This window comes from Rutidosis leptorrhynchoides, chromosome 11 (genome assembly GCF_046630445.1).
Source record: "Rutidosis leptorrhynchoides isolate AG116_Rl617_1_P2 chromosome 11, CSIRO_AGI_Rlap_v1, whole genome shotgun sequence".
NCBI lineage: Eukaryota > Viridiplantae > Streptophyta > Magnoliopsida > Asterales > Asteraceae > Rutidosis > Rutidosis leptorrhynchoides.
The window spans coordinates 360,124,170-360,144,567 of record NC_092343.1 but is presented as its reverse complement, the minus strand read 5'-3'; the positions used below and the strand labels follow the sequence as shown (position 1 = coordinate 360,144,567).

At 34.0% G+C, this 20,398-nt stretch overlaps 1 protein-coding gene and 1 non-coding gene across 2 annotated transcripts; both read left to right on the top strand.

Annotated features, from left to right (window-relative positions):
- The first annotated feature begins 8,506 nt into the window (after positions 1-8,506).
- LOC139879153 (small nucleolar RNA R71) lies at positions 8,507-8,613 on the top strand. Its single transcript, XR_011770005.1, has one exon. It is a non-coding gene; the product is annotated as a small nucleolar RNA R71 (small nucleolar RNA).
- Positions 8,614-16,600: 7,987 nt separating this feature from the next.
- LOC139876968 (dirigent protein 22-like) lies at positions 16,601-17,307 on the top strand. Its single transcript, XM_071864368.1, has one exon. It carries the CDS (start codon positions 16,639-16,641, stop codon positions 17,209-17,211), a length of 573 nt encoding a protein of 190 aa, XP_071720469.1. The 5' UTR covers positions 16,601-16,638; the 3' UTR covers positions 17,212-17,307.
- Positions 17,308-20,398: the final 3,091 nt, after the last annotated feature.

The following is a 20,398-nucleotide window of genomic DNA, read 5'->3' as shown; positions in this document are numbered from 1 at the left end:
AAGGAGGAGTTGATTACATGGCACGTCCTAGTCACTTCAAAACTCTACCGTACTTCGAGATCATGCAACTTGCTAAGCTGAAGATGTTGAACGCAGAAGATTGTGACTTTTCCAGGTGGTTTAAGAGAAAACTCGGATATGAGTATAAGATAGGGAAATGGGACATCTTTAAGTCAACAACCACCAGGTTTTCTATGCACCCGACAAAGAAAAATTCTAAAGGTGGACCTGTACTTGTTGTTAAGTTCCGTCCAGCCAAGTACATGAAGCATTCTCCATTGATGCCCTTACCCAAGGATATATGCAAAAACTTCAGATGGTGGTTCTATGATGATTTGTCGGAGGAAGCAGTGATCTTAACTGCGATTGAGAAGGAAGATGGAAGCATACAGTTTGACAATGTGAGGATTTTAGATCCTATGTGGCTGAGGAACTTATCGAGATTTGATGTGGAGACACTTCACCACCATCACATTACGTTTAGAGATGATCGAGAAGAGGAAGCTATGAGATATCAACGTGTGATCGATGTCTACTATGCATACCTCAACAGAAACAGTGATGCTCAAAGCTCAAACCAAGTTTAAGCCGGCTAATCTATGTCGGATACTGTGTTGCTAGTTTGTATCTTGTTTTTGATGATGTATTTAGGCGAGAGAGAAACTGGATATGTACTTGATGTTAAACTGATGTTACTTTTGGACTTATATGTATTTCATGGATGTTTACTTTATTCTAATCGATGGTCTAGGTCCTAGGGGGAGTTGTTGATGCATTTTATGTAAGTCCCTAGACATCTAACCTACGTCCATTTCAGGTACTTCAGTTTATGGGATACCATGATCGCTCGTTATTATCTTATCTGTGTTTGTATGTGGTTACAGGTACTGAATGAACGCGATATGGATGTTTGACTATGTTAGACTTACTCAGACGTGCGAGTGAAGTCTCACTCGTACGGCTGACAGGCTCATATGCACGGTTGATGCTGGGCTAAGTCTCAATTATAACCTAAATGAGAAGACACGAGTGAGTGATCACCCGTACGGCTGATAAAGCCAACTCGTACGTGTGATGGATGACTCGTACGGGTGAGTTAACAGTGAACATATATAAGTGTTATGTTCTTCATTTTAGTTTAAGCCTCTCACACATACACACACACCACTCAGATCTGGTAACCCTAATCCGATTCTCTCTCAACCCAAATCACTCCAGTAGTGAATAATAGCTCTAGGCATTAATCTAATCACACAATCCTTGTTGTGGTTTGACTAATTTAATCCCAAAAAACTCCTCATGTTCACTAGTTATGGTTTGATTCACTAATTCCGCCTTTGTGTGAATTAAACCTGTTGATTTCGAAGTTCCTAGTCATGTTTCATCATCTAGTTCTTTGCACCACAATTGATCAAAAATCACCCACAAGCTTCACTTTGGTAAAATGGAGACCAAGTTGCATGACTCACCCAAGAAAAATGTTTTAGCCTTAAGGAATACAAGGCTTTTAAAGAAAACCATTTTTGTTTTAGAAAGGGAAAACGAGTCAAGTCGTGAAACGAGATAAGTTTTCTGAAAATTTTGGTTTCAAGCTTTGTGCATTCCAAAGCCATCCCAGTTTTGGGACAACCACACGGATAGCTATTGCCCCTGTATATCACAAAAGTGAACAACCATCTTGTATTAAAGGCAATGAGACAAAAGCTACTTGGGCTCATAAGGTTGTGTGCATACAAGCCACCCCAGTTTTGGGACGGCCGTACGGGTAGCTACTTCCCCGGTAAACATACTACTCGGTGCCAATAGCGATGGAAAGTAACTACCTTGGGTGTAAGTTTAGCGATGGCTCTATTACGTGATACTTGAAAGACTTTACTTTCAAGCTTAGGTCTTTTGTTACACAACTTAACTTGGAAGACTTTACTTCCAAGTTTGGAAGACTTGAATTCCAAAATAACAATGGGAGGACTCCACTCTCCCGGGAGTGTCAAAGCTCAAGGCTTTTATTCACTCGGCTAATTCCCACATAACAAGCTATTATGCTTATTTTTAGAAAGGGTAGGAATTAGAAACTACCCCTCCATAATTGATCGAATAAAGGTGCCATAGTTTTTAGCTATGTCGTGTGTTGTCTAGCAACAATAGCATGAAGTCATTGCTCCTAAAAAGGAAAGAACATTGTGAAGCTCGATTACTCCTCTTCCCACGGTATGATACATCGGTTGAAATATCGTGAAATGATGAGACAACCAATGTAAATATAAAATGGTGTGGATTAGGAAGTGTCCCCACCAAGTAATGCGACATTTGGGAGACTTGACTCCCTAAAAATGGATGGACTTGAGTCATCCGGAAGTGTTAAAGCTTAAAGCTTTAAACATTTGGTTTTTGGAACACACATGGAAGACTTTACTTTCATGCTAAACTTTGATTTTTCTTTTGATTTTATCACTTTCAGCACAAAAATTATTTGAAAGTGAAAGACTTTACTTTCACTTGAGAATTTCAATCACAATAAGGAAGATTTTACTTCCTTGAAGTTGAAACAAATTACAAGTTCTGTTACCATTTAGTTGTCTAAGATATGAGTTAATGTAATGGAAAAAACTTGTTTCAAAATTTTTTATCAACAATGTAGGTTTTATCTTTGTAGTGTATGTGACAAGTTATATCCAAAAAGTTCAAAATGACCCGAGATTTACTCTCCCCCTACATTTAGTTTGATGCAATGCCCTCACTACATTGAATGATGAAATTAAAAAAATTGAGGGACATTTTGAAATAGAAAATAAGAGAGAAGAAAGAAAAATCGGAATTAGATCAAATGATCTTTGTTGTCACCATTCGGATAATACTTAGTCACCAAAAATTTGCATGTCGATGAGCATGATGTCTGAACTTAATGCCAGGCTTGGATCAATCATCAAAGCTTATCTTGCCACTAAGATCGACAAACAAGCAAAAAAATACAAACATCCACAATAGCATCCAAACACAAATATCATACATGCATAAGTATCAAATTATTACAATAATCTAAAAAACCAAATTAGATGCATACAAACTGCATCTCACAAATCCAAGTTTACCACATAACATCTAATTTAAAGAACCACAAACACTAATAATTGTGTCACAAATTAAAACATAAAGTACCACATGCCAACATAATTCTTTTTATTCAAACATACCACAAATAAAAAAGATCAAGAAGCAAGAGTTACCAAATTCACCATAAACCAAATGGGCCACTGCCTGAACATCCTCTTTGGTATTCTTGACCTTGTTTTCTCAACATCTCTTGCTCCTCTTGAGCTTGTCTCATTCGCTCAAATTCTTGAACTTCCATAACTTCACGGTATGTTGTTTGTCGGTCATAAGGGGGTGGGTGTGGTAAGAACGGTTGGCTACGGTTGTAGGGTTGGACCGAAGGCTCGGGTGGCCAAGTAGCAATAGGTTCATCATGAGATAGTTATAAAACATGGGATTGCCAACCTTGAACTAATTCTAGCCCTGCAAGTCGGTATTGGGTTTCGTCATGTTGAATTTGGCTTTGTAGGTTCATGTTACCAAATTGCTCCAAAAACCATGACTCGGATAACCCCCCGGTTCCCGAACTTCCCGCCCCACTAGAACTCGTACCATATGCGTAATGACCATGACCAACATTCACATTGTCTCCCTAAAGATGTTCAATCTCCTCTTCTTCATTAACCTCGGGTTGTTGTTGTTGGTCATACCACTTAACATAAACCTCGTTCTTTTTTAACAAAATGTATCCACCCTTCCAGTCAAGGGTGGAAAGTGGACTCATAGTTAGCTTCTCGATACTGGTAAAATTAATGTTCAAATACTTCGCAATCTTGGTCACGTAACCCCCACCCACACTCGGTTTGGCCGCCTTTTTGCCATCCCCATCATAAAGATCACTCACAATGATATTGGGTACATGAATATGCTTATGCAAGTCAATGCGATCAGTCAACCAAATATCAAGGGTAGTCATTTTATCGTTACTATACCTCCGGTAGTTGACCGTGTTCGCAATGAAGCGGTCAATGACACGGAGTTTGTGGGTCTTAAGGGTTGTTGCAATTTCCTTACCCGGCTTATAATGCGCATTGCTAATTCAGTACCATGAGGTACGAAGTTCGGCCTCGTCGGGTAGATATTGGTCATAACCAAGAAAGTATTCCTCTAGATCATCTGGATCATCAAACTCTCCATAAATTTCTAATGCCTTACAAAAGTCCCAAATACTCATGTGGTGAGTGTCTCCTCCTAGATGAAACCAAAGATACTCAACGCTTTGAAGATCGGTTTCATTTGGGTTGAACATAAGAGTTGATAGAAACTCACGAGTTAGGGTCGGATAAACAAGCTCGTTGAGCGTGAATAATGGCTCCCAAGGAGAAAGGATCTTTTTACAGTGTTTGACTTGAAAAGCTCTTTTCACATCTTCATACATGCCCGCTTGGCGAAGGGGTCCCTACTCAACATATTTAGCTACATGCACATCATTATTAATTCTACGCTTTTCTCCTAAACTTCGTGTTCATGAAAACCCTTTGCAAGTAAGGTTGGTTCGTTATCATACGAATATTGTCGGGGACTTGTGGTTGTCGCTCTTGTTGCATGGGTTCATAGTCAGAATCAAAACCCGCTGCTTCCGTAGCTGGAGCCTTACCCCTACCTCTACCACGAAAAATATTTAACCTCCCCCTTTTGGCCAGTTGCTTGCCTTTGCCATGCGAAGAAGTCGATTCTTTAGTCTGCAAAAACATAATAAAGAACACCACAAAACAATTTTGTTACCATTATAGCATAGTGTTGCATTCATCCGATCAATCCAATTTTTCTCAAAGTTGCACACTTGATTAAATGCAAATAATCAATAAAACTTGGAAGCTAGATCATTTAAACAAGCATGCTTAGCATTCATCACTTTGATTTATAATTCACAAACATAGACAACATGATTTAATTGTAAAAAGTCAAATCCTAGTCAAAGTTCAAAAGTCAAAACAAGTACAAGACTAAGAGTATACATTTAAGTGTAGCAATTGATAAACAAATTTATATCACAAAAGCTACCCAATTGGTCAAACAAAGTTAAAGTCAAAGAATCAAGAACCCTAAATTCAATTTAACTGCATACAAGAATGAAAGTTGGATTCTTTTCGATCTAGACATGTTATACAAGCATATAGCAACCAATTGTATCAATATATTCTCAATTAAAGCTCACATTTGAAAACTCCCAAATTAGGATGAACCCTGGAAATTCAAGTTGCAAATATTTGAAATTAATCATGCAAATCATGTTAGAAATCATAGCAATAACAAGAATACATCATCAATTTAGCATAATCATCATCAATTATGCATAAATTCAAAGACAAGCATAAATATGAACATGGTAGAAATCATGCAAAAGTTTGTAAATAGGAAGTAATGTAACATGAATCTTACCTTTCCCATGTTAATTGATGTTAAAGATGCAAGAATTCTTCACAAAATATGTTAGATTGATGCTAGGGTTCGAAGTTTGTGAGTGTTAGCCGGTTCTGGAAGAGAATAATTAAAGTGGGTGTGTGAAAGTGAGTCAAGAAGGATTAAAAATTCGAATTTAAATCAGGTAGGTGCGCCGCTCCTTAACACACAGGAAAATGGTGTGCTGCACTTGAGTGGTGGTGCGCCGCACCTTATAGCATGAGAAATTGGTTGGGTTGACTGATGATGTTTTTCCAAATTTTAGGCTTATGGTGCACCACACCTGGCATTAGGTGCGCCGCACCTTATAACTGGTGACATTTTCAGCTCAATTTTATCATTATTCAACCCAACACTTAGTCAATATTAGCATAAGTTCAATTAAACAAACTAGTTTTGGTCTTTATGTTTTCCCAAATTCATGAAATGCTATCTAAATGCAAATGCAACTATGAAAAGATAATATCATACAACTTACATGAAATGCAACTAATATGAGCTATTTACACGATTGTGGAAAGTGTTTAATGAGTCTATCACCGACTCCAATCCACTCAGGCTTCAACTAATGCTGGGGTGATAAGTTTCCCCTCCCTTGGAGTTAAGGGAACCACCCCCTCGAGAACTGTCATTTAACATCAACAACAACCAATTGTCCATTGTCTTAGTTTCATTAATTAACTCTCTAAGCTTACACTTCTCACGTTTTGACAAATTAGATACTAGGCATTTTCTCAAGTGCCCATCTTCCTTGGATGAGGCACGATGAACCCGCCCATACAATTTTCTCATAGATTTATCAATGACATCAATTTGGTCTTTAGGTTTACTTAAAGTCTCTTTGGTCAACTTTCCACCACATTTAGTTGGTGAACCGACTTGAGTTGTGCTTGTAGTGCATTGCACACTAGCAACAACTTATGGTGTGGTCTTGGGCATTGGTGGCAATTTGGTGTATTTACTACGAAAGCTCACGAGGGGTACAACTGAATCTTCCTTTATATCAACAATCACAAAATCTGCCGGAAATTCCATTTCACCTACTTTCACAATTATGTCTTCAGCAATTCCCACGCTAAGGCTAATGGATTGGTCAATTAACTTTACTCCCATTTTAGTGGGTGAAAGATCACCTAGGCCCAACCTTTGGTAGATAGAATAGGGCATAAAGTTGATACTAGCCCCCGAGTCGGCCAATGATGTAAACATCTCTGACCCATTCACATTACATGAGATGAGGAAAGGCCCGGGATCTCCCATTTTTGTTGGTAGATTACATTTATTTAAAATCCCATCACACTCCTTTTTCAAGAAAGCAGTGGATGCTTGCTCAACCTCTCCCTTCTTGGCCATGAGTGACTTCAAAAATTTCCCATAGTTGGGCGTATTTTCGAGCACCTCCGCCAAGGGGGAGTTTAACATCAATATTTTCACTCTCAGTTAGGGTTGACTTACAATCCACATCTTTTAGATGTGTAGGAGGCGATGATTGAAGATATGGGACCGGGGTCTCATATTTCTCCTTGTTCAATGTAGCAAGAACCTCGATCTCGTTCCTTTGATCCTTTGCATTAAAGACATTTTCTACATTTCCTAATTTGATTTTCTCAAAATCACTCTCTAATTTCTTGCATGTCGACTCGGTGGCCTCCATGGACATTACACTTTTCACTTGATAGGGAATAAACTCTGCCACTTCCGAATCATCCGAAAACTAAAATACCCCAAAATCCATTGTGTTGATTTCCAATGCTTCATCCAAATCAAGCTCTTCCTCTTCAACGTCGAATGTAAAAACATGAGAACATTCGGGTTGATCCTCCTCTTTCATTGAAGTAATCAAGTTCACTTGAGCATAGTTGTGATTAGGTGTATCATTTGATGAACTCGCTTGGTTGTTGTTTTGATTGGTAGTGTTGCTCTCGATAGGAATAACTCTTGTGTTGTTGTGGTTTTGGTTTTGTTGGTGTTGTTTAGATTGTTAGTTGCTCCGATTGTTATTGTAGTTGTTGTTTGGGTTGACTTGAGTGTTGGATGGTAAAGTCTCTTGAGGTCTCGATAACTTGGTCTGAAAGTCGTCCAACAGTGCTCTCAAGGTTTTGAAATGAGGCTTGTTGGTATCTTATTTGTTGCTTCAAGAATTCACTCTCCTTAATTAGAAATGCTTCGATTGTCTCCACCTTCTTTATGTAATTTTGCATCATCTCCTCTAGACTCTTTGAAGGTTGAGATTGTTGAATGTTTTTTTGAGGTTGTTGTGGTTGTTGATTGTAGCCTTGGTTATTTTGTTGTTGGGAATAACCTTGGTTTTTTTGGTAACTTTGATTGCCTTGGTAACTTGAGTTGGTTTAGTTATTATAAGGTTAAGTGTTGTATGGTTGTTGGTTTTGTGATTGGATGTTGTTGTTTCGGTTTTGGTTATAGTTTGGATTCTAACCTTTGTTTCGGTTTTGATTTGTAAATCCGGATGGTGGGTTGTTTTGAGTGTTGAACGAGACTTGCTTTTGATTTGGGTTGAAGTAGCTTTGATTTTGTTGATAAGAGTTGTTGCCTTAGTTTTATGATCAACCCCTTTGATAATTTTTGATTAGTCACATAGTTGACATGAGCATCCGAATTTATGGGAATATCGTCCAAATCAATATGGTTGCACTGGATGATTTGAGGACAATTCTTTGTGGGATGTTGGCCATCGCACCTTTCACAACCTACTTGCATCGCGACTATTGATTGTTGCAACTTTTTCTACTCCTTCCCGTATGACTGAAATTGATTATTTAAGCTAGAAAGCTTGATTTGATAGTTGTCACTCTCCACTTGAGCTACACTTTTCCTTAGCAAATCTCGATGTGAAGGGGTCCATTCGTAAGTTTGAACTGAGATGTCTTCTAACAAAGTTTCGGCCGTATTTGCTGATTTATACATAAACACTCCTCCCGCGGATGAATCAACAGTTTGTCTTGTCAATAGATTAGTACCCTGGTAGAACGTGTTGATGTATTCTTTCTTAGTCAATCCATGTGGTAGACAAGCTTTTAACATCTTCTTAAATCGTATCCATGCATCTTACAAAGACTCATCACTCCGTTGAGTGAATGCATTGATCTCAATCCTAAGTTGTTCCGCCTTTGATGGTGGAAAGAAATGATTGATAAAAGCATCTCTTAAATCTTGAAAAGTCCTAATCGAATCGGAAGTTAGATTCCTTAACCAAACTTTCGCATCGCCTTGAAGAGTAAAGGGGAATGCCCTTAACTTATAAGCATCATCGATAACATCTTTGTTCTTATAGAGATCACCAATATCATTAAATTTTTGTAGATGTTCGAAGGATTCTCTTCCATTAACCCAAGAAATAGCACATCTTTAATCGTCGTGAAGAAATTACCCTCGATTTTTCAATTTTTGACCCCGATGGGCGGTTTAGTAATAGCAGGAGGCACCACTGTGACGACTCGGAAATTTCCGACCAAATTTAAACTTAATCTTTATATAATTCCGACACGACAAGCAAAGTCTGTAATGTTGAGTCTCAAAAATTTTAGAATTTTATTCATGTAATCAATTACCCTTTGACTGTGCTCGACGATTCACGAACATTTATGTATATATGGAAATGTATATATAATATATAGTTATATTAATTGAAAACATTAACAAAGTATTTGATGTATAATACTTTACATGAACGTATTTGTTTCAAAATATTTATCGACGGAATTAAAAGATAATATCAAATGATTAAATTATCAGATACAGTGTGATATGATTATGGGTCTCTGTTTTGAGGTCCACTGTGATTTACGAAATCTGTCCTTTTAACGGTATTCTGAATAATTGGTAAAGTGATCTGCAAGTAAGAACAAATGTGTCAATTAAAGAAAGTTAGACAAAAGTTAGTGGAGAATTGGATTTCATAATATTCGATTGACCTATTTTCAAACGCGCGGAAACGCTTTTCGATTCAATAGAATTTGATTATTAAAATGTTTTGTTTAAATAACATAATTTGAATATATACAATGGGATATTAATTATTAGAATTAAATATATAAATAGCTCGCAACGTGTATTTAAAACGTGTCTATGAATATTTAAAATATATATGATTTCAAATTAGTTAAGTAAACGATAGTAACACTAGTTATTTGATTCGATTGATATTTAGATATGTTTTTAAAATAAATGTTGGCACATAAATGAATATTATCAAATTAAGTTTTAAAGTGTAAACGTTACTTGTTATAGTATTTTCTAAACGATTTTAAAATGAACTTTGAAATATAATTAATTTTGAAAAACTAAATATTATATTATTAAATAAATATTTCAATTACATATGATATGTATAAGTTTATATATTTTACAATGTGACAAAATATAATATTAATTTAGTTATAAAACGTGTTGAGTTAAAATAATACTGTTATATATATATAACGAGACGATGATTTAAAGAAGCAAATGACCAAAACACTCGAACGTTAAAATTACATTTCGAGTGATATAGTTTATTGATAATTTGAGTCTATATTTTGACAAGGGCACGAGTCACGAAACGTAAAGTGCAAGTTTTCTAAGCGTACAAAGTAACGTTCGAAAAACCGGAACTAGGACATAAGTCGAGCGTAACGTACAAGTCATCGAAACTAAAATTACAAATTAACTATATATGAGAATATAATATATTATATATATAATTATATAATTTAAATATATAAATATATATAAATAATTAATAAACGAGTGTCGGCAGAAGAAAAATAATGCATATGAGCTGTCCAAAGGTGCTATGCAATAGCATGGCATATTGCCTTCAAACCCATGCGATCGCATGGGAAGGTTGGTGGCAAAAACTCTATATAGCTCGATCAGTTTTTGGTTCCGAATTCATTCATCTTCTATCCTCTTATCTCCACTGCTCTCTAATATATATATATATATATATATATATATATATATATATATATATATATATATATATATATATATATATATATATATATATATATATATATATTATTAAGATTAATATTATTATTAATCTTATCAGTATTATTAATATTAGTATTATACATAAAAAATTACGACGAGGTCATGTTCGGGTTATTTCTAAACGGATTTTTTGAGCGGGATAGAGCTAAGGAAATTATGGGTTATAGGTATGGAGGTTATGGGTATTGTTCGGGGGTATTGCTCATGAGGTCAAACTAGTGTTTATCATCTCCGTCACGTGTACGTACTTTCTTGCAATATTGAATCACAATATTGATACGTGAGCATTCATATCTTATCTTTTATATATCAATAGTGTATCCCTGACTAGTGGTCGAGTATATATGATTATGCATGCTTGTATGCTTAGTTTCATCGTTAAATAGTTTATGATAAATCATGAATTTAATACATATACTATTGAGATAAGGTATATGATATGAATGTTGTTGGAAAGCTGTCAAAAAATTTATAACTTTTCATTTAGAAAGCGTATGGTCAACTGAATTATATATTATTATTATTATTATTATTATTATTATTATTATTATTATTATTATTATTATTATTATTATTATTATTATTATTATTATTATTATTATTATTATTATTATTACTATTACTACTATCATCGTTATTATCGTCGTTATTATTACTATCTAATAATAATTATTTTTATTATTATCATTATCGTTATTAATATAAGTAATATCATTGAAAATTGTTATTGGTATTATTATTACTATCGTTATTATCATTAAGGTTATTATTAATATTATTATTATTATTATTATTATTATTATTATAATTATAATTATTATTATCATTATTATTATTATTATTATTAGTATTATCATTAATATTATTATAATATTTATTATTATTAGTATCATTATCAATAAAACTAATATTAGTATCATCTAACTATTATGATTACTATTATTATCATTATTATGAATGCGATTTAAAAGAGGACTAAAAGCTATCGTTTAGGAAATAATAAGTATAGGTATCATGATGAAAATAAAATACTATAAGATATAGATTTAGATAAAAATATCGTTTTCATTATTTTTATCATTTTTATTATTATTAAAAGTATCATTAATATTAAAACTATCATTTTTATTAAAATTATCATTTTTAATAGAAATATCATTATTATTGTCATTTTAGTATTATTATTATTATTAAAAATTATCATTTTGAATAGAATTATTATTTTTATATAAAATATTATTATTATTATTACTGTTAATATTAAAAATTATCGTTATTATTAAAATTATCATGTTTAGAATTATCATTTTATTATAATTAATATCATCATTAGTAAATATAAATAGTGTTATTATTATTATTATTAGTAGAATAATAATAATAATTATTATTATTATTATTACAAAAATAATACAACTTTTACTCATTATTATTATTATCAATATTATTTTATCAAATAAATATGTGATACAAAGATATTTTTACCACACGTAATATAATTACATTAATAATACATACCACTATATTTTTATGATATTAAGTGAACTTTATAAAATTTTATTACTTGAGATACATAAAAGTATATTTGTATCATATATAAATTTTAATATAATTTTTTTGTATTTAATAAATGACTTGTATTATTTACTCTAATAAAATCTGATAAATATATTTAAATATATAAAACGACTATATTTAAGTTATATAATAAACATGTATAGATTTTGGAAGTTATTTTGGGTCAAGTTGACTTTTGTTGACTTTTGCATGTCGGTCTCGAGCATTAGGATTGTGATACACTATGACCTGACCTAGCTTATTAGACATTTATTGATCAACAAATGTTCTCTAGGATGAGGTCAACGGTTACTTGCATTTCGAGTTTCAGTCACATCTCTGTGAATTGCTTTGTGTGCTGCTAGTTTCATTACTCCCTTTTTATATATTTTTAGGCTGAGAATACATGCGCTGCTTTTATAAATGTTTTATAAAATATACACAAGTACTTGAAACTACATTCTATGGTTGAATTATTATACCGGATATCACCTCTATTAGCTTGGTAACATAAGAATTAGTGTTTATTATAATTGCCACTAATTGACGCGAATTCTAAAGATAGATAAATTCTCTAACAGACGAGTGGTTCTGTTCTCTACAGACGAGTGGTTATGTCGATCTATTCTCTACAGACAAGTGATTCTGTCTCTACAGACGAGTGGTTCTGTTTATCCTTGGGGATATTTTGATGCATTTTGTTAATATGGGTTATCAGGTGTTCAGTTCGTATGAATGATTTTTATACACAGGTTATATGTATTGATTAAACGAAAATCTTGTGGTCTATTAAATTAATGAATTGATTATTGGTAATAAACTAATGAACTCACCAACCTTTTGGTTGACACTTTTAAGCATGTTTATTCTCGGGTATGAAAGAAATCTTTCGCTATGCATTTGCTCATTTTAAAGATATTACTTGGAGTCATTCATGGCATATTTCAAAAGACGTTGCATTCAAAACATTTGAGTTCAAAAAGATGGTTGATAGATGAATGACAGATTAGTCAATTATATTTGGGGAACATGATAATATCATTGGTATGCATACTTCTTGACTTTCGTTGAGATGAAAGTTGTCTTTTAAAAAGAATGCAATGTTTGTAAAATGTATCATATAGAGGTCAGAACCTCGCAATGTAATCAACTATTGTGAATCGTTTATAATCGATATGAACGAGTCCTTTCAACCACCGTAGGTGCAACCAACCTAGCGTTCTACATTGGTGTGTCATTTGGATCAACTTGTTGTTCTTGATTAACCGGTAGACCATGACCAATTGGATTACCCTCGGGATGAATTGGTTGACCGTTATCATCCATCTTTTCTAAACAAAATGGCAAAACCTCTAAATTTTTCTTAATACCCTTTCTTCTCTACAATTATAAACCCCGTGAACGTGTCTCTTCGGATCGGAAAATGGATATGTAAACTCCTGATCGTTTTGGGATCTCCTTTTCATACACCACGGTACCTAACCTTCGATCATAACACAAACACAAACGGTTTTTCAAACATAAATAATGTAATAAAAACAAGAAAAGTAACTTTTGCAAGGATAAATCCTTACAAAAGGATCGAACAATTAAAAGCTTAAACCAAAGATTCAACTAGCTAACCGCTCCCCGATAGCGGCGCCAAGAAAGTGTGATGCATGTTGCACAATACATCAATTACTCTCAAATTTATACAACATTCAAACTCTACAAATATGCACACACAACTAACGAGCACATAAGACCCGATTATTATAGCACTTTTTGTGTAAGTATTCGTTTCAAGTTCATCTCAAGTGAGCGGTATAAGTCGAATAATTGAAACTATTAATTGTCCTAGGGTTTGTTTGATTGGGAGTTTTGATTGATTTGACTAACAACTAAAACTTTCACAAGTAAGCAAAACTTAAACTAACAATTATAACTAGCAACAAGAAGCAATTAACTAAATATTGAAATCTAAATCAATTAACTAAGTATTGTTCACTTAACTATTCCTCTCTATGTTTGGATTGCTCCGTTTTACCCAATTTGCTATCTCATTAGTTGTTGAACTATTAGATGTTTAGCATCACTACCAAACCTTAATCATATTACACTTTGCAAACTCACATAAGCATTGTATTCTAAGATCAAGTTAAGTATGAGCGGTCACTGAGATTATGCTTGGGATGAAATCACTTAGAACCCTTCAACTATCAAAATCACTTAAGATAATCGAACATCACTATGTTGACTAAAGGCCAATTGAAAACCAATCTTAAACTAAGAACACAATCACTTGAAATTCTCAATTTAGTTGTCTAGATCACTTAAAGTGTTGAAGCACAAATTGTTTCACTACTCAAATCACTTAGAGAGCTACACAATCTATGTAATCAAAGTAAAGCCTAAAATAAATGCATAGGAATGGATCTATAGCTAACACAATAACACTTGCTCATGTATTTCATTCAAACAACTTTATTCAATGAATTTGGGGCAAAATCCTTACACTAGAGATTCATAGATAAGAAAACACAATCAAATTAGCCAAACATGGCTAAGATTACACTAATAAAAAGCATTGAATCAAAAATAAACATCATGTTAAGCTATTACAAGTATTCAATTCAAAACTAGAGAAATAAAGGTGGAGATTACAACCCAAATGATAAAACTAGATAGATCTAATGATAAGATTTCTTGAGCTTTTGCTTGATCCTCCAAATTAGCCTTAACTCCACTTGGATGATGAAATTAGGGTTTTGGAATGAAAAATCGTCACAAATAGTGCAGCTCCCTCTTTTGAAACACTATCTCATGCCTTTTATACTTTGCAAAATTCTGCACCCAAAAACGGCGATGTGCGCCGCAGCTTATAACGTGGGACTATGGTGCGCCGCACCCTAAGGCTGGTGCGCCGCACCTTATAACTTTGATTTTGTTCTTCAAGTTTTGAATTTGAAATTTGGCTTTTTAGTGTTAAGGTGCGCTGCCTTTTGGATCTGGTGCACTGCACCACTCTACTGCACTTTCAAAATCTTCATTTTTCACTTGGAATTGCCCATTTTGCAATCCCTTTTCACTTTGGATCATGCCCTGCACTTTGGTTCACTAAATGGGCTAGATTTTGTTCAATTTTACACCAATATGAGCTTTTAGCCTTGAACCGTGACTTTTGCGCAAATATATAACTTTCGGGCTCAATGATCCTCAAAACTGAGTGTAATGAGGTAGATATTGCGAGGTAAAACGTGTATATTTCGAGCAATATCAGCCATGTATTTTGATTCAAGTAAACCCCATAATTCCTTTGCATTCAACATTTTCATAAACATCTAAAAGGGCATCAGACATACCATTGAGAATGTGGCAACGTCAGATGTAGTCATCGTTGTCCCATTTGTTTCTTTTCCTAAATTGATCCACTGTTGCATCTTCGGAAATTTCTGGCATGGGGGTCGACATAACATAAACAACCTTCAAAGTAGTCAGAAGAAAATGCATCTTCTGTTACCATCTTCGAAAATCAACACCTTCAAACTTATCCAGTTTTGCAAACTTACTTGTCATCTCTTTCACCGATTCACCAGACATGATTATAAAAAGAATACTTTTAGATTTGTTAGAAATATGGTATAATTTGAATGTCCGGATTGATCCTTGAATTGTGTGTTCACTTTCTCTATAACGTATTTCTACCCAACAATTACATTAGTTTCGCGAAATCTTTACAGGGATAAGACAAGAAGACAATTAGTGTTTGTGGCAATGAAATCACTAACCAATATATCAAAGAGAATTTGTGTGTTTCTATTGTTGTGTTATGAATGCATTTGAAAAAACCAAAATAATAAAACGGATACATTCGGCAACTATAATTTTAAAGGATATAACCTTTCAAGTTGAGCGAGAAAAACTGTTATACCAAAAGGTATAACATTTGGCTGGAATACACTTTTCTTTCAAGTTGAGCTGCCCCTTAGACCCCGGGTGCAGCCCCCTTGACCCTCGCAATTATGCGACAGTTAGTAGCTAACTCTTACGGGTGTGTACTCCACACTCTTCGAACCCGTTGTTAAGTATAACTATCTAACTCTTGTATTCAAGTAAATCGCAATTAGCTAAAATAAATGTTGGATGACACTAAAATCACCAACATTCTCTTAATTGGATTTCGTGACTACACTCACCTCTGTACTATGTGTAATCTTTGCTTAGCACTTTGCTAGGTTTTAAATATAATTTGCCGTTCAAACAAAGGAAAAAAATGTCAGCCATTAGACAATATTGGCATGATTTGAACCTATCGTCATCATAGTTTTCCTGAAATTATATAGATCGAACTTTTCTTTTGGAAATTACAAAAGTAATCTTTGTCGTGAAATAATAGAATCACTTTATGTTATACAAGTTGCTTGATACCTTCCAAAGAATGTAGTGGTCTTCTTGGTCCACACATAATAATGTAACGGATTCTTCTTTTACTTACTTTGGCTTTTTCTAAGAACTTGTTCCTTGACTTTTTACCTTTATAAGTCATATTTCATGAATGCATACACATATACACCAAACTAACTCAACATATAGCCTTCTCCATCATCAATAATTATGGCCAAGAATTCCGTCAAGCACAAAATCCTAATCATATTGTGTATCCTCAATATCCTTACAACAATTAGTTCCCAACCATTTTCAAAAAAATTGTCCAAACAATCACTTGGTTTCAAAAAAGAAAAACTCACACACCTCCATTTCTACTTCCATGACATAGTCACCTCCCCTCATCCGACCGCCGTGAAAGTGGCATCGGCCCCTATCACAAACACTAGTCGCTCCTTCTTCGGTCTAGTAACGATGATGGACGACCCATTGACATTGACGCCCGAACCAGGGTCTAAAGTTGTAGGAAGAGCTCAAGGAATATACGCATCAGCCGATTTGAAGGAGATTGGATTTTTAATGGTCTTGAATTATTGTTTTATTGAAGGGAAGTACAACGGGAGCACTTTGAGTATCTTGGGACGAAATTCGGTCTTGAAGCCCATGAGAGAAATGGCGGTAGTTGGCGGAAGTGGCCTTTTTCGATTTGCTAGAGGTTATGCTCAAGCGAAGACTCATAGTATCGATTTCAAAACCGGGAATGCAGTTGTCGAGTATAATGTGTATGTTTTACATTATTAGTGTATTTGATTTGATATGTTCTTACTTTCTTTATAAATAAGTTCCATTAAATGTTTTTATGGGAAGTGAAATGACAAGTTTTTGGAATATCTATCACTCGTTTTATGTTCGATTATTTCGTATCAACTAGCAGAGGACTGATCACGCGTTGACGCGAGTCTCAACTATCTCTTTTTGTATATATGAAACGTTGTTGGCGAAAGTTAAGCAAAAACTATAGGGAAAAATAAGGATAAAAATAACAAAATAAGAAAGAAGCGTTACGTTTTTTTTGAGAAAAATAAGTTTATGAACAAAAAGTTAAAACATTTTTGTGCAGGCATTTAGTAAAATTGTAGGGGTGAATATAAAAAAAATAAAAAATCAATGTAGCTCAGTACTCGAGCCTTGTGTGTACAATTGTTTGTGCACAATGTACAAGTGGGTAAAGCTTGAGGGGGGTGTTATTCACCGGTAGTACCCCAACTTGTCTATTAGTATGTGTATATAATATAATAATATAATATAATATAATATAATATAATATAATTATTTGGTATATGTTGCTAGCTAATCGATAACTAAAGCTACTACTTTGTAGTGGGTTGGAGAGTACGAGGCTTATTCTAATTGGCCCAATAACATAGCCCAAATATAGCCCATATTCTTCTTACTACTAAGCTGGCTACCTTCAGTAAGCCCACATCATTTACTCTTAAGATAAATCACAGCTAGTACTATACTGATGTTGTATACGTTTTTTTTTTTTTTTTTTTTTTTTTTTTTTTTTTTTTTTTTTTTTTTTTACCAGTAGAAAATAGATTTTTATAAAATAAAAAAAAAATCCACTAGCAAGCGAAAAACAAATACATTACAATGGTGAACCAATCTACCCAACTAATGTTACATTTTCTCATAATACAAAGTCAATTAAAGAAAAAGTAACGAATAGAATCAAACAAAATGTCTTTCTTCATTGAATGCGACCTAAACAAGGTGCCTTTGCCAAATCTCCAAAAATGCCGAAGTAAGAAAGCCACAATAACAAATAACCTAGTTTTCGAATCTTTAGAAGCGGACGAGGCATCAAACCGACCAATCCTATATGACCACGAACTGAAGTCACGAATGCTAACAACTTCGGCCGATATTCTCACCTTTCTCCACAATTCCGAATATAAGCCGCAACCAAACAGAAGGTGGTCCAACGATTTCACTCTATAATCACAACCACGGGCAGCAAATGTCTTCTATATCCATACCACGAACATAAAAATTAAGGCGTGTTGGTAATCTATTTCACACAACCCTCCAAATAAAAATATTAACTTTTCGTGGTAGTTGCTTAAACCATCTTACATCAATATTCGAGTCTGGCAACAAAATATCATCCATAGCTTTACGAGAACAGCTAACTGAGAACTCACCATCATGTGCTAAGGACCACACTCAAGAATTAGAATCTCCATTCAATTCAATGAGGCCCAAATTTTCCACTATTAATTCGACCGCATGTTCGTTTTTGACCCCATGGGCTGTCGTGACCAATCCCATGCCCCCCATCTTCCTTGAACTGATATGTTAATGTGCAATCTGGGTTTGAGTCCAAGTGAAACAACCTATTAAATTTTACACACAAATGGTCCAACGTCTCGCCAATTATCCTTCAAAAACTCAATTGAGCTCCAATTACATACTTTAAGTCGAACTACATTTTGCGGGATGATATCTTGTTGTATCAATTTAAACAGGAATTCACTATGGACGACCAAGTAGACGTATCGGTGTGAATAGATCTATCTAACCCACCTTGTGACCCATATATAACGCATATAAACTTGCACCAAGATGAGTCTTTGCAAGATAAAAAATGCCACACCCACTTCAACAAGAGTGCATTATTAAACGCACAGATGCTACCAATATTAAACCCGCCATGCTCAATCGGGGCCAACGCTTGTTCCCAACGTACCCAATGCATCATCTTAACGTTTGCAGTTGAACTCCAAAAGAAGCTTGCTCGCAAACTCTCAAGTTCGTTTATAACGGTTTCCGGACACTTAAAGAGAGAGAAAAAAATAAATGTCCAATGACCCCAACACAGATTTAATAAAAGTAAGTCGGCCCCCTAATAACCTATAGATAACATGTTAGCCTTTCAAGCCGATAAGCTATATATAACATATTAGTCTTCCAACCTGAGATTGTATACGTTTATGGGTATAACTGACCCGAATCGAGCGCAAGCTCAGCCCATTTAAATGTCTAAGACTCAAGTTCGACTCGAGTTTGGCCATTTATACCTATATACAGTGTTGCAAAAAATTCGTTTACTCTCCGTTTAATATTGATGGGTCAAAATCAAATTTGGTAATCAAAGTCGGTCAAAGTCAAAATTGATCAACATTTTAACATGAAGTTGAACTAAAATTTTAAAGATTTTGAACAAAATAAACACTTTTAGACAATTATGTTAAACTTTATGTTTATACTTATGGTTTTATTCTATATTTTCACATATAATTTTTGAAATTTAATATTTTAATGTAAATAGCACAATCCGATTAATCCCCGAATTTCCGATTAATCCTTCCAAAGTTCCGACCGATTAATCTCCGAATAGCGAATTTTGGGACCTTGCCTATATATATATATATATATATATATATATATATATATATATATATATATATATATATATATATATATATATATATATATATATATAGTAAGCTTTTGTCCAAATGGTATCAAACCCGTAAATTTCGGTCCATGTAGGAGAGAAGTTTGTCTGACAAAAAAACCTATACATATACACTATTTGTTGCTATTTTTTTTACCTCACACCAACCTATACATACAATACATACACCACCTCATCATCCTACATGGCATCCGAATTTCTTATCAGTTTTAAATCAAAATTAGCTTTTTGTATAGAAAGTGGTGTCAAGGTTGTTTTTTTTCAAAAATACACTCAGGTGCACACACTTACCAACAGAACTCTACTTCACAGCTCTTTCACACAATTAACCCGCTCATTATACCATTATTTTCAAAATCATCTTTCCTAATTTGAATTCAAATTCTCTCTCGGTTGACAAACGAAAAATTTTCAGGTTTAATTTTTTCATTCAACTTTAATAATCTTGATGTTTTTTGAATGATTTTTTCTAACTTATGTTTCTTTTCATTATAGTTTTAAATA

Bases quoted from the DNA above. Each gene is read 5' to 3' on its own strand.
- LOC139876968 (XM_071864368.1), top strand. From the start codon at position 16,639: ATGGCCAAGAATTCCGTCAAGCACAAAATCCTAATCATATTGTGTATC.